Genomic DNA, 13,209 nt, shown 5'->3' on the forward strand with positions numbered 1-13,209 from the left:
GGGTGGAACTAGAGGTATTATGCTGAGCAAAATAAGTCAATCAGAGAAAGACAATTATCATATGATCTCACTCCTATGTGGAATTTAAGAAACAAAACAGGATCATAGGGGAGGGAGGGAAAAATAAAATAAGATGAAATGAGAGACGGAGACAAGCCATAAGAGACTCAACTATAGGAAACAAACTGGAACCATCTTCTTAATCCTATTAGCAAATGGTCATTCCTAGTTACTTCATTCATGTGTTTATTGAGCACCTACTCTACCCTAAGCTCCATTTTCCCTACTGGAAATACAGAATATCTACATATTTATTGGATTAACTTTTCCACATACATAATGGCGTTTTAGCCATTATTTCTTGGTTGTTTTATTTCATGCTTCTCTTTCTTGGGTTCTATTCTAAAATGTAAATATACGAATGTAAGTATATATATATATATACACACATACACACACACATATATATATTATATACACACACACATATTTTTTTTCTTACTTAATATCCAGGTTTTTTGTTAAGTCTTCGAGTGAGAACCGTACTTGTTGATTTTCCTCTTGTTTCTTCCACCTCCCCCACTGGTCACTCCTCGTCTGTAGGGACATGTTCTCTTTGTACTTCTGTCTTAAAAACGGGAAATGTCCTCACCTGACCATCCTCCTCCATTTCTGCCTTCCCACTTTCTGTCTTCACATTTCTGTCCTCACATTCCCCACACTTCACGTTTCCAAAAAGTTTGGAGTTCTCACTTTCCATTTTATGCTTCAGTCCCTGCAGTCTGACATGATGATGCCTGTCCCCACGCCTCTGTTGAAATCACTCCTAATTGCGGTGTTCAGCTAGCTCCATTGTCTCTATTAATCAGGGAAGGCTTCCAGCTGTAACAAGCAGACCTAAACGTCCAATGATGCAGCGTGATAGAAGTTTATTTTCCTGCTCATGCAACTGTTCCGGACAGGTGTTCACGTGGGCAGATAGCTCTTCTCTGCACATTCAGGGGCTCAGAGTCCCACTGGCTGGTCTAAGGCCCACCACCATACCTGGTGATGGCCCATCCCCATCCCCTCACCCTCCACGGGCTGGACCTCCATCACATGGCCATACGGAGCTGCAAGGGAAGCCAGGACGTGGGGTCTGGGTGTGTGTCTGGGAACAAAAGGAAATGGATTTGGAAGAGCAGTGAGCAGTCCTGGCCACATCCTCGTCTCTTACGTGATCTCCTCCAGGCTTCTTTCCTGCCTGGTTTTTCTCCGACCTTGCAAGGCACTCCACCTCAGTCTTTTTTGCAGACTCCTGATCGTCTTTGCTTTCCACCCTCTGTCGTCTGCTGTAGATGCTCTCATCTGCCCCATGCTCTTAAAACACATTTGAATGCCAGTGGCATCCACGTCGATTTCTCTATATGGTCTTCACACCTGAACTCAAAGCTTATATTTACAACTGCTGTGTGATGTCTCCACTTCAGGAGGTCACTAGCTCTGACAGTGCACACACCTGACAAGCAGCTCTCCAGACCTTCCCCGAATCCGTTGTTCTCGCTTCATCGCCCATCTCAGTAAACAGCATCTAACCCACCTGGTTGTTCTTTTCAGAAATCCGAGAATTATCTAAGTGTATGTCTTCCTCCCTTACCTCCACTATATTTTGCACCAAGCCCTGTGGAGTCTACCTCTCCCATCTTTACTTCTGTCATTATCTATCACTAGTCCTGGTCCAGTTGCTGCCTGATTGGTTTTGTGGAATCGACGTTACCATCTTTAATCTATTTTCCATTAAGCATTCCAAATACACTTGTATGAAATCCAAATCTAATCTCGTCAGTGTCCTGATTAAAACTCTACGGTAGCTTCCAGTATCTCTCTTACCCATCTCTCCAAGTGCACCTCCCTCTACCCTCCCCTCAGTCACTTTCTTTCAGCCACACTGGCCCCCTTGTTCTTCCTGGCAGGCAAAGGGCTGCGCCAACCTCAGGGCCTTTGCACTGCCTGAACATTCCTTGGCGAAAAATGCCTTCCCTCCTCTCCTACCAAGCCTGGCTCTTTCCATCTCAGTTTAACTGTCACTTGCTCAGGGAAATCTCCCTCTCTCCAACCCTCCAAGGCTGGTAAAGAGCCCTTACCATAACTTGTACTTTTTCTTTATGGCTCTTACCGGAAATGTAATGTGATATGATCATATTTTAAACATCCATCTCCCCTCCATCTCCCTCTCAGGAGTCATTCCTGCCTCCCTCTGCTCTAGTCCGGTTCCCAGCACAGTGCCAGGTACTTATTCCTGTTGATGAAATAAATCCAATAAGGTCACTACCCCAGAGTTGAAGCTCAGCAGTGGACACACGCAGTGACTCTGCTTCCGTGTCTGTGGTCTGTGGCACTTTCAAGTAAGGTGGGTTGTAGAGACCTTGAGGTTAGGCTCTGGGGTGAGCTTTGAACTCACCGACCACTGATGGGTACAGATATAAGAGACTTGGCTTCTCAGAAGTCAGAATGGGGCATTCTAGAAGTGAGATGTTTGGATTCGATAAGCCTAAAGACTGGACTTCTTCTCTTCACCCCGATTTAACTTGGCGGCACTCACTGGAACACAAAGGGCATTGGTAAAGACCATCCACCTCCGGTCTTTGTCTTAAGGCCTCAGGAGTGACACCGGGGAAACAAAAGAACTGAACTGGTCTTTTTTCCATTTCCTGTGTGTTTTTTCTGCATTGGTACCAGCTAACTCCTGTGTGTTTTTTCTGCATTCCGTTGGTACCAGCTAACTCTTGGTAGTAACAATGGTTTGCTTTCTTGACCAAATTACATACATTTCTTTCCAACTTGTCAAATCTTCTCGGTGATATCGATTCTTTAGAATTAGGCCCATGGCAGTAAATTGAATTCCTGAAATGGATGTACTTGGGATTTGCTTGTAACCGATGGTACAGGTTTCCCCCACTATGCAAAAGTGGAGTGCTCCTATGAAACCTTTTATAAGTGGAATCATGTAAAGCGAGGGACCAGTTATCATTTCATAAAAGCCAAAATCCTCATCAGATTTCCTTCAGTTACTGAAAACAAGGACTAAGGTAGGTCTTTTGCAAGGGAAAAGTGGCATAAAGTGACCTTTTGGATAGTGGGGGAAACCTGTACTACGGAACACTCTTTCTGTGTTTACTGTACCTTTAAGCATCCGAATCAATTTAATTAAATTCCATTAGAAGCACCAGAGCTGAAGCAAAGTAATATGAAAGCAGCCCGTGTGTCAGGAGGTATTTATTTCTGTATTAAACTGCAAATACTCCCTTTTGGCCCTTAAGATTGCGTTCCAGTATTTAACTCTACTAGCTTTTGTTGTAGAATTGTTGATGGGATTCGTTTTAATGAATCTTTAACAAACACTTTACCTTAAAAAGAGATGGAGGCTTGTTTTATTACAGCAAAGGGAAGCTGAGGTTTCATTGACTCCCAAAATCTGACTTCGGTTTCAATCACACAGACCGTGGATGCCCTGTTTCCGTTTTTTCTACCTAATACCTTTTATTGAGATGGGACGCGTGTATGCATAACGACCACTAATTTGGAATCTCTTCTTTCTCTGCTTCATGTGTGATTACATTAATAGGTTTCGTCCACTTAAAAATGACTAGAAAACCAGCACAAATTGTGAGCAATCAAGTTTTTCATAAGTGAGCCGTAATATCTTAGCTGGTTACCTTTTTCAGAGGATGACAACATGTCTTGTTTTGACTTTCGTCGGAAAAAGAGGTTTGTGATGAAGCAGCCCGTTAGTGAACGCCAATAACAAGCTCTAAGTGTTCTCGTTTGAATGAGTGGATGAGCTGGGGTTGCTGAAAGCCCGAAGGATTTCCACCATGCTTTCTTTCTATCTCAAGTCACTCACAGCAAATTAGAATTGACAAGCTTTATGGACTGAGAGCCTTCAAGGACAGCTAACGCCAAAAACTTGTATTTGTTACTCCAGAATCAAATAGTCTCTGTGTGCCTACTGAGAAATTCTCGTCTAGAGGCCGAGAAAATCTCACCAGATTAAGGGGGTTCCGGAGCCGTTTTCAAAAAGGAGGAAAAAACGCCAGTGACCATATATAGACAGGCTAACGGTGTCCTAGTATGTATTTTGGGTTCCAGTTGAGATCTGTCTTGGCACAAATCACAACTCTTCTCCATTTTCAAGGTTAATTATTTATTGAAGCTTTTGTCCAAGTCAGAGATGTCACCTAGCATTAGAAAAGATTTGCTAGCTCTGAATCCTAAGTGTAGGAGATAAAACCTTCAGAACGCACTTTAGAAATGGACCTGTAAATGGGAACATCGCATTTAACGTATCATTAAATGGGGGTTCACAAACCCCATCACCCTCCACTCGGTGCTGTCTAGTCCCCAAAGGGCGCCCTCTTCCAGAGGTCGGAGACCAAGGGGGAACTCAGGTGAAATTCCATTTCCTTCCATCGCATCTCCTGAAGCACGTGACTGAGGTTTTAACCCCTTTCTCTCTCTCTAATCACCAGAGCCTCTCCACAGCCCCTGAGAGGTTCACTCGACCTCTTCACCATCTCTGTAAACCCCAGTATGTACATGGAACAACCTCTCCCCCTCATCCTTTCCCTCCTCCCCCATCCACCAGTGTCTTTCTGTCCCTGTGCCTCACTTCTCTGATTCAGCGTGGGGGCCAGGGGGCTGGGGGCTCAGCTGGGTGACAGGATGCTCCCTGACAGTTCGGGTTAGGGGGATCTAGGGGGTGGGCAGTAAATCTGTGAACATTCCCTCGTGGTTCCACATCATTCCATCTTACCAGACTGCTCTCCACGCCTCCTGTCGGCCTGCCCTGCATCCTGATTTCTTTCTGGGGCAGTGACTCTGGGCTCCAGTCTTCCCTGCCCAGGAATGTCCCCACCGGTGACCCATTCAGAAACCAGCCCTTCAGGCTGGGGGGCACATTCCGGCAGTAGGCGTGGACTTCTGCCCCCAACTTTAAAAGAAATTGGAGCAAAGCTAATGGAAAACATGAGTGCACTCTGCCTTCTGCCCTTTCTTCCCAGCTGTCGGAGGGATTTCTGTTTGGGGAGGACGGGGCGTCTGTGCTGTGGGGAGGAGCGGTGGTGGGCTCGGAGCTGCAGGATGCGGGTAGCAGTAGAGGTGGGGCGGGGGGCCGTACGTGCTCTGAGCGCTGCAAGGGGAATCAGCGCGATCCAGGCCAGATGTGGCAGGTATAATGATGCTTCAAATTATCTACGAGACTGCTTAAAGAGGAGGCACACTGAACAGCAGCAGCTGAGGGGAAAACATTGCCATTTAAAATGGAGCAGGCAAGCCGTAGGCCATTTTTTTTTTTTTAAGGACCATTTTACCTAAACTAACACAGCTTTCAGCCCAGCGGTGAGCATGTCATAAAAGACAGATGCACCCACAGCAGAAGAGGATACTGATGAAGTTGCTCTAAACTAAAAAAAAAAAAAAAAAAAAAAATCGTAACGTTGTGACACCCTTCATTTGTTACAGGACAATCGGGTGTAAGAACTGCAGAGGCTGGCTGCAAAGCCTGTGACATTATCACTTTGTTTTCCAATAATTAATGCAGTCATCTTAAGTCACTGGATCCAGTGAGCATTTATTAGGCACCTCTGTGTTGCAGGCACTCTGCCAGGGACCAGGGCTTCAGATATAAATAAGGCCCAGCCCTGCTTCTCGGGCTACAGTGGTCTATACTGTGATCTCAAAGTGGGTTTGTTCATAGTGGGGGAAAAAATCCAGAGTAGCCATGCTAAAGCCCCCCTAAACCTTGCAGGCGTGATTCTTTCCGCAATACTGATTTAATGAGCATGTGTCGCCTGCCACCTGTTTACCTAGCACCAAAGTGGGCAAGATAAGTAAGATTCAACAGGAGGCAGGAGGAAAGGGCCTGTGCCAAGTGCTGCCTGGTCAAAGGTGTAGACGTGTGACACTGAATCGCATCACCAGTGGTTGCTGGGTAATCAGGTATGATTGGGGCTGGGGGTGTGTGTGTGTGTGGCACCTCTCTGCTCTGAGGTTGGGACCTGTTTTTGCTCCTGTGGAAGTCAGCCTCGAGAACGCCTTATCTGACATTCCCCACTGGAGTCAGACACTTCGGGGCCTCCGAGGACTTACCACTGGAGAATGCCTTCTGCTCCGTCCTCCGGCAAGACGGCCTGTGCATAGACTCCAAGCCAGCGGTTCACCTCCAAGCTCTTCAGTCCCATCACCCCGGGGCTTTTGAAAACAGAAACTCAGACCAACTCAGACAATCTCAGGGCCTGAGGCCCAGCCATTACTGTTTTTAAAACTCCCCAGGCTGGTTGAGTATTTTTGCCCTTGATTTATGGAAAGACATCAAGGGGGAGCTCACCAGTAATTGTGATACGGACATTGAGGGGGCGGGGGGGGGGGGGGGGCTGACTCCGGGCGGCCTTCTCATCTCAGCTCTCTGGCCACAGAGAGACCAGGGGGAAAGCGGTGTTCAGCCTTGACCCACAGCTCTAGCTCGTCTGCACACGCAGACCTCACAGATCCGCGTGCCGATCTGCACTTTCCAAAGTAAGAAGCTACAGGGCACGTGTGTGTTACACTAACCTCTCGTGGACCAGAGTGGAAGCCGCTTCGTCCCTTCATCTGGGATCTGTTCGTGGAAGTCTCTCCCGTAGCACAGTCTTCTGGGAGATGTTTCCAGGATGGGCAAAACATCACATGCAGGTCACTGTACAGAGACCTTCCAGTACTTAAGGGGAAGATGCGTAGGGATAGAACAGAGTGACCAGCAGGTGGAAATACGGTGAAGACCAGACGGTTTCGAGCCTGTGAAGAACGTTACCTTGATTCTCACGCCCTCTGGGCCCCGTACCGATGCCGAGGACAGTAGCTTTGGGGAATAATACAGTTTCACAGAGAAAAGGCTGGGAACTTTAACACAGATGCTGAAATGGGTGGAAGGACAGTAAAAGGAGAAGATAAAGAAAATCAGATTATTCCTGGCGGCAATTTAAAGTTCAATGACTTTGAACTCCTCTTCTCTTTCGGATTTCTATCTCTATCTACTTGGAACAATTTAACAACCTCCAGTTTTAACTTTAATGTGTTAAAAATAAAAACCAATTTGAGGCGCAGATATCATATCACATTTTTGACAGTTTGGCTGGGTCTTGAGCTGAAGGGCACCAACTTCTCGGTCATTCTGCTGGAGGTGAAAGATAGGTATTAAAAGGGTCCCTTATTGTCCGCATTAAGGATTAACGGCCCTCTCCTAGGTGCTATGGCTATTCTTCATTCTGTTTTTCTTCCCTGAGCTTTCTTATCGGACCCCTAGAAGGCAAAGGGATGAAGCGAAGGGGGATGGTCGTTGAGCACCTGATAGAATAAAATTCAGGGAAAAATTTCTGGTCTACTGTGAGTTAAAATTTTAAGAAGAAAAAATAGTGATCAAAGAGGCAAATGATGTAAAAAAAAAAAAAAAAACCCCTGTTCAAGTTGTCTTTATTTATGGAAACCACTTTCAAGCCTTCCTGAGTGACACTGGGAAGTAAATGAATAATGAATTGATTGCAAGCTGGCTAGCTAACAAGTATGTACATGGCTAGTGGGATAAAAGGAATGTTAGCTTAGCAGTAACTTCCCAAAGAAAATACATCTTCATGCCCCTTCTTCTTGGGAAAGCAAAGCAGTTTTTTTCAGTTGAATGCCAGAAAAGTTCACACAGGAAAAGATGGGGAGGGTCATGAGACTCATGACTCAACTTATTGATTGATCTGTACCTTCCTGTCTGGCATCGGATACACTGCTTTCCATAACACTGGAGGATTCCTGCCGCAGAATTAAAACTGTGGGGCTCCTCCTGGGCAGCGTTGAGCGTAGTAGCGACATGGGAGTTCCATGTTTCAGTTATGGCACCTCTCACTCTGCATCAGTGAAGGAGAGGGAACATGGACATGAGCAGGAACCAGGTCGCCTCTCCTTGCTCATGCTGTGGCTCAGGAAACTGCTGTCATCAAGAGCTTGCATTGGGTTTCCACTTGGCCCTGTTCTCCAAGCTCCCCTTTCCCACCTCCATTAAAAGTCTCTGTGCCCACATGCATGCAGTCAAGGGCCGTATGCGGAGGTGTCAGACCCTGGGTGACAGTCTCGCTGCCTCTAAACCAACTCTTCATCATCCTCAAGTTTGTGCTGATCCCATCACCTTCAGACAGGTTACCTACACGGTCACCTCTGCCGTGCCTGTGTATGCCAGGAATTGGGTCTTATGAGGGATTCGAGAGCTTTTTTTGGTGCATCCTTATAAGGGTTTCTTCCTTCGTAAGCAGTGTTAGTATTACATCCACTTTCCTGACATTTCCAGAGACGTAAGTACTTATGGTCCCACTGTAATCTAAGCCTCATGGAATCTTAACTGCTGAGCAAAACATATCTCCGATCATCTGCATAAGAGATGCTGACTAATCCATTGCCATCTCGCCAAGTAAAACCAAACCCATCCTAGAGTCTTGCCACGTTGATGTCTAGCGTCTCTTTGGTCTTAGAACATATGAAATATTAGCTGATGTTCTTATTGTGAAATACTTTGCCCTTAATGACATATGGAGCACCATGACTTATTCATGCCCAGAAAAGCCAAGGTTTTGATTAAAGCAGTTCCCTGAGCCATTACTTGGAACCCCAGAGTATATCTTCTAAACTGTGAGACAAACATAACATGATCCACTTCTATGGGTCATGTTCAAGGATTTTTTGAGGTCAACAAAGCATTACTTTCAAAAGAAAGGAATGCCTACTTAAACAATTTTTCAAATTGTTCCCAGATATGAATAATGGATGCACATATACTTTTTTTAAAAGATTTTACTTATTTATTTGACAGAGAGAGAGCACAAGCAGGCCAAGTGGCAGACAGAAAGGTAGAAGCAGACTCCCTGCTGAGCAGAGAGCCCGACGTGGGGCTCGATGCCAGGACCCTGAGCTCATGACCTGAGCTGAAGGCAGATGCTTAATTAACCGTCTGAGCCACCCAGGCGCCCACATGAACACTTCTGAAATGGTTCCTATCCTGCACATGCTTTAGTAAGACTGCTCCTTCCGCACCCTTGTCACCACCCTCGAGGGTTGAAGGGAACTGCCCAGAATTCCCGTGGAGACATTTTCTCCTCCTGTCCTGACACCTACCCCTTAGCATGGCACTCTCCCACCTTTCCCTGAGGAGGACTTATGCCTTACACCCCTCGTCACCTCAGTCAAGACTCCTGACTCGTCTGTGGTTACTGGACTTATTTAAATGTTCGGAATAGCCAGTAATCTGCTCCCCCCCCCCAAGTATCGCACCTTTCTTCTACCTGCCTCCCATTCGTCTCCCTCTTTAACCCATGGTCTGCTATCAGCAAAATCCCTACCCCCACCTCCCTGCTGCCCTCTTGCGTGGTAGCTGTTTCATTTCCCATCCTTCTCCCCAGAAAAACACCAGCATCTGTGAAGAACCCTCCCCCCCAAGGCCTATGATCCTCTTAGGATCTGCAGCCCACCAACCAGTTGTCATTCTCCGTCTCCTCCCCCACATCTTCTCTTGCCTCTCTCCCTGGCTTGGATTCCATGGGCTTCCATGACATTCCATTTGTAGTCCCTGTCTCCTTCCAGGCTACTTTCCCAACCACTCTCACCCAATTCCATCTACTCCACACCTGCCACAGGGTAGCTGAACTTGGCTGGAGAAAAACAGGCAACACGCTGACCTGTTGCCTCTTTCTGAATTCCTTGCCATCTGCCTCAAGTCACCTCTCAGCATCCTGGCTGCTAGACCCCTGGCTGTAGTCAACTTGCTCCCCCAAGAACCATTTCATACCTTCCCTTCTTCCTCTCTTCTGTCCCCCTCCTCTCTCCTATTCTCTGCGCTCCAACTCTTCCTCACACTCAGCAGATGACCTCACTTCTCACCACCCGGAGAACATGCAAGAAAATACAAGAGAATGTCCTCATCCTCCCGCCACCAAATCTCCCACAGTCTTGCTACAGCTGTGGCCACACAGCCCGGCTGTCCTCCCTTTTGTTCCATGGCCCACGAGCCCATTGTTCCTGAATCTTCTCAGCACTCCTCCCTGAAATTCCCTCCTGCAACTGCTTGCTTCCTCTGTGGCATCATCAGCTCTTTGCTCGTCTCTGTTGAGTCACTCCCAATGGCAAATGAAACATATGCCAGCCTGACCAAAGAAAGGATTTTTGTCCCCTTCGTGATGGCTTCCATGTTCCCCAGTCTGGTGGTCAGTTCCTGGTCCTGCCTATCATCCAGTCGGTCTCCTTCTCCTTTATGCATCTGCTTTCCTGGTCTCGCCTGACCTCACACCCTCCTGGCCCTCCTTCTAGCTCGCTCTGTCCCTTCTGAGACTCCTCTGAATCTTATTTTCACACCCTCTAAATATTAGAGTGTCCTTGGGCTCAGCCCTGTGTCTCCTGCTTGCCTTTATTTACATTCATGTTTCTGTCTGTTCTCCTTGTTCTTTTTTTTTTTTTTTTTAGATTTTATTTATTTATTTGACAGAGATAGAGACAGCCAGCGAGAGAGGGAACACAAGCAGGGGGAGTGGGAGAGGAAGAAGCAGGCTCATAGTGGAGGAGCCTGACGTGGGGCTCGATCCCGTAAGGCCGGGATCACGCCCTGAGCTGAAGGCAGACGCTTAACCGCTGTGCCACCCAGGCGCCCCTGTTCTCCTTGTTCTAAATAACATCTCTATGCTGAACTCCAAAATTTTATCTCCAGCCCTGACACCCAAATGACAGTATTGGTTTCACCACCTAAATCTACTTCTCTCCCAGTATTCCTTATCTCAGTAAATGGCACCTCCAGTCCCCTGTGGTTCACACCAGAAGCCCTGGGGGTAAAGCTTGATTCCTCTCTCTTTCACCCAATAGTCAAGTCATCAGCAAATCCTCCCAACACAGATGCCAAATCTGCCCATTGTTCATCATCAGCCCCCATCCAAGCCAGGATTGTGTCTCCCTCCTCCAGAATAGCTCCTTACCTGGTATCCCTGGTTCTAGTCTACTCTCCCCAAATTGTTCTAGATACTCAGAAGTCTTCTTGATTTCCTGGTGCCCCTCGATCACTCCTCAGCCATAGGGACTTCTGGTGGCCCTTCTGTGTGCCTAGCCCATGTCCACCTGCCTTCACATCTACTCTTCCCTTGACTTGGGAACCTCAGAATCTGGGTCCTTATCATCCTCCAGGTCCCTGCTGCAATGCTGACTGTTCCCAAGCGACACAGATTCCATTACCACATCCCATAAACTAACGACACCAGCATTCCCCGCCTGTATTCCTCGATCCCCTCACCTCGCTTTATGTTTCCCTTCAAGTACTTACAAGTATGCCACATTTCAGTATCACTATTTCTTTATTTGCTTAGTGTTTGACTTTAGGTGTCCTATTAACTGTCTAAGGCTCAGGAAAATGGGATACTAATAGCATCCAGCCCATGAGACTGTTGAGGAAAGACTGCGTTGTAGTAAGTTCTCAATTAAGTGCTAGGTAATAGCTTTTAAAATAGCATACTTCTAACCTTGGCTTTATCCTACCAGCCAAACAGAATAGGAATCAGAATTAGAGAAACAAAGACACAAATACTGAAATGAGTATGACTTTTGTTCTGCATTAACTTCCATCTATTTCTGTCTGCCACGATTCTTTATAGAACGTGGAATCCCTTAAAAGCCTAAGTATCACCAGAAAAAGAAAAAGCCAGAAAAGTTGAACTAGTTGCCTCTGTGAAGCAGGAATGGGGAGGGGGGGACAGGTGTCTGCTCTTTGACATATGTCAGTGCCATTTGACATATGACTTTGATACAAATAAACTTGAATTAAAAAGAAGAAAACACTGGAAGGAGTTACTGTGGCATGTGAACAGGAGTTCTGGGGTGGGATGAACTATTGGCAATTTGTTTCTTCTTTCTGAATTCATGAAATGATGCACAATGTCTTTGGTTTTTATAATGAAAAGTGGTGGATGTGTCCTTTTGCATATATATGAGCTATCAGAAGGCTTGATGGAGGGGCATCTGGATGGCTCAGACAGTGAAGCGTCTGCCTTCGGCTCAGGTCATGATCCCAGGGTCCTGGCATCAAGTCCCACATTGGGCTCCCTACTTAGTGGGGAGTCTGCTTCTCCCTCTCCCTCTACCCCTCCCTCCTGCTCGTGCACTCACTCTCTCTCTCTCTCAAATGAATAAATTTTAAAAATCTTTATAAAAAAGAAGGCTTAATGGATGATTAATTGGTAGGACACGTTTCGAATAGACTCTAAAGTGAAAAATGCAGTTCCTGGATTAAACCAGAGTACATACCTATGTACCCAGCTGCGTGTGAATAGTCTTGCTGAAGGTGACAGTCTTGCTGAAGGTCCTTGGGGGAAAAATAGAGTAACGCTTTTGGAAGACTTGGAGGCAGTTGAGAAGAGGGCCAGGCAGAGCTGGAACAAGGAATAGGCAGTTTCAGGGTCATCTCACATTCTGAGCATCATATTTTCATTTAAATAAAGAGACACTTTATTCAACATCTGGAAAGGAAAGCCAGCCCTGAAAGCAGGCCCTCCCCTTGTCAGGCCGTCTGGAAGGAGCGAGATGGATCTCAGTTCACGCTCCTCTCTGCTAACCTTGCTGATTGAGCAGAACTTCGTGATCTCTTTTGACAGACTGTAGAAATGTTTTGCAAAATCAGATGTTGGGAGCTTCAGAATGTCAGGGGATGAAAAATCACTCCGCCTTCCCAACTTAATGGGAGCATGCTGTTTATTTCAGGACGGGTGGTCACAGTATCACTTCGTAGCCTCATCGTCAACCATCGAGAGGGATCGGCAAAGGCCCTACTCCTCCTCCCGCACGCCCTCCATCTCCCCTGTGCGAGTGTCTCCCAACAACCGCTCAGGTAAGAGACGCCTGGAGCCAGCCAGGCCTGATTTCCCTTGGTGCCAGGGCCCTCCGTCCAGTCCCTTAGCTGACCCCCCCAGAAGGAGAGCCATCTCAGTTTGGACATTTACTAGAAATATCACGTGGGTCTGTTTTCTTTTCTAGCAGTGGTGACTTTGTGTTATGTTTACACAGACTCAGAACAAATCTAACGGATTTCTAAAAATCTCAGACAGGTGTTATACGCATGAAATGCATGTCACAGACCTACCTGCATTCAGTGAACAGTGAAAATAAAGACAGATGTCAGATGTCTGCCAG

At 46.6% G+C, this 13,209-nt stretch overlaps 1 protein-coding gene across 2 annotated transcripts in view; it reads left to right on the plus strand.

Moving 5' to 3' along the window:
• The window catches only part of CTNND2 (catenin delta 2), an 886,309-nt gene that overhangs the window by 854,967 nt on the left and 18,133 nt on the right, over nucleotides 1–13,209 (plus strand). For both annotated transcript variants that reach the window (XM_087867974.1, XM_087867973.1), the window contains one exon: nucleotides 12,781–12,907. In XM_087867974.1, coding sequence (XP_087724100.1) covers nucleotides 12,781–12,907 — 127 coding nt within the window. The remainder of the gene's footprint in view (nucleotides 1–12,780; nucleotides 12,908–13,209) is intronic.

This window comes from Ursus americanus, chromosome 15 (assembly GCF_024610735.1).
Source record: "Ursus americanus isolate L20-20 chromosome 15, mUrsAme1.1.p, whole genome shotgun sequence".
In the NCBI taxonomy this organism is placed as follows: domain Eukaryota; kingdom Metazoa; phylum Chordata; class Mammalia; order Carnivora; family Ursidae; genus Ursus; species Ursus americanus.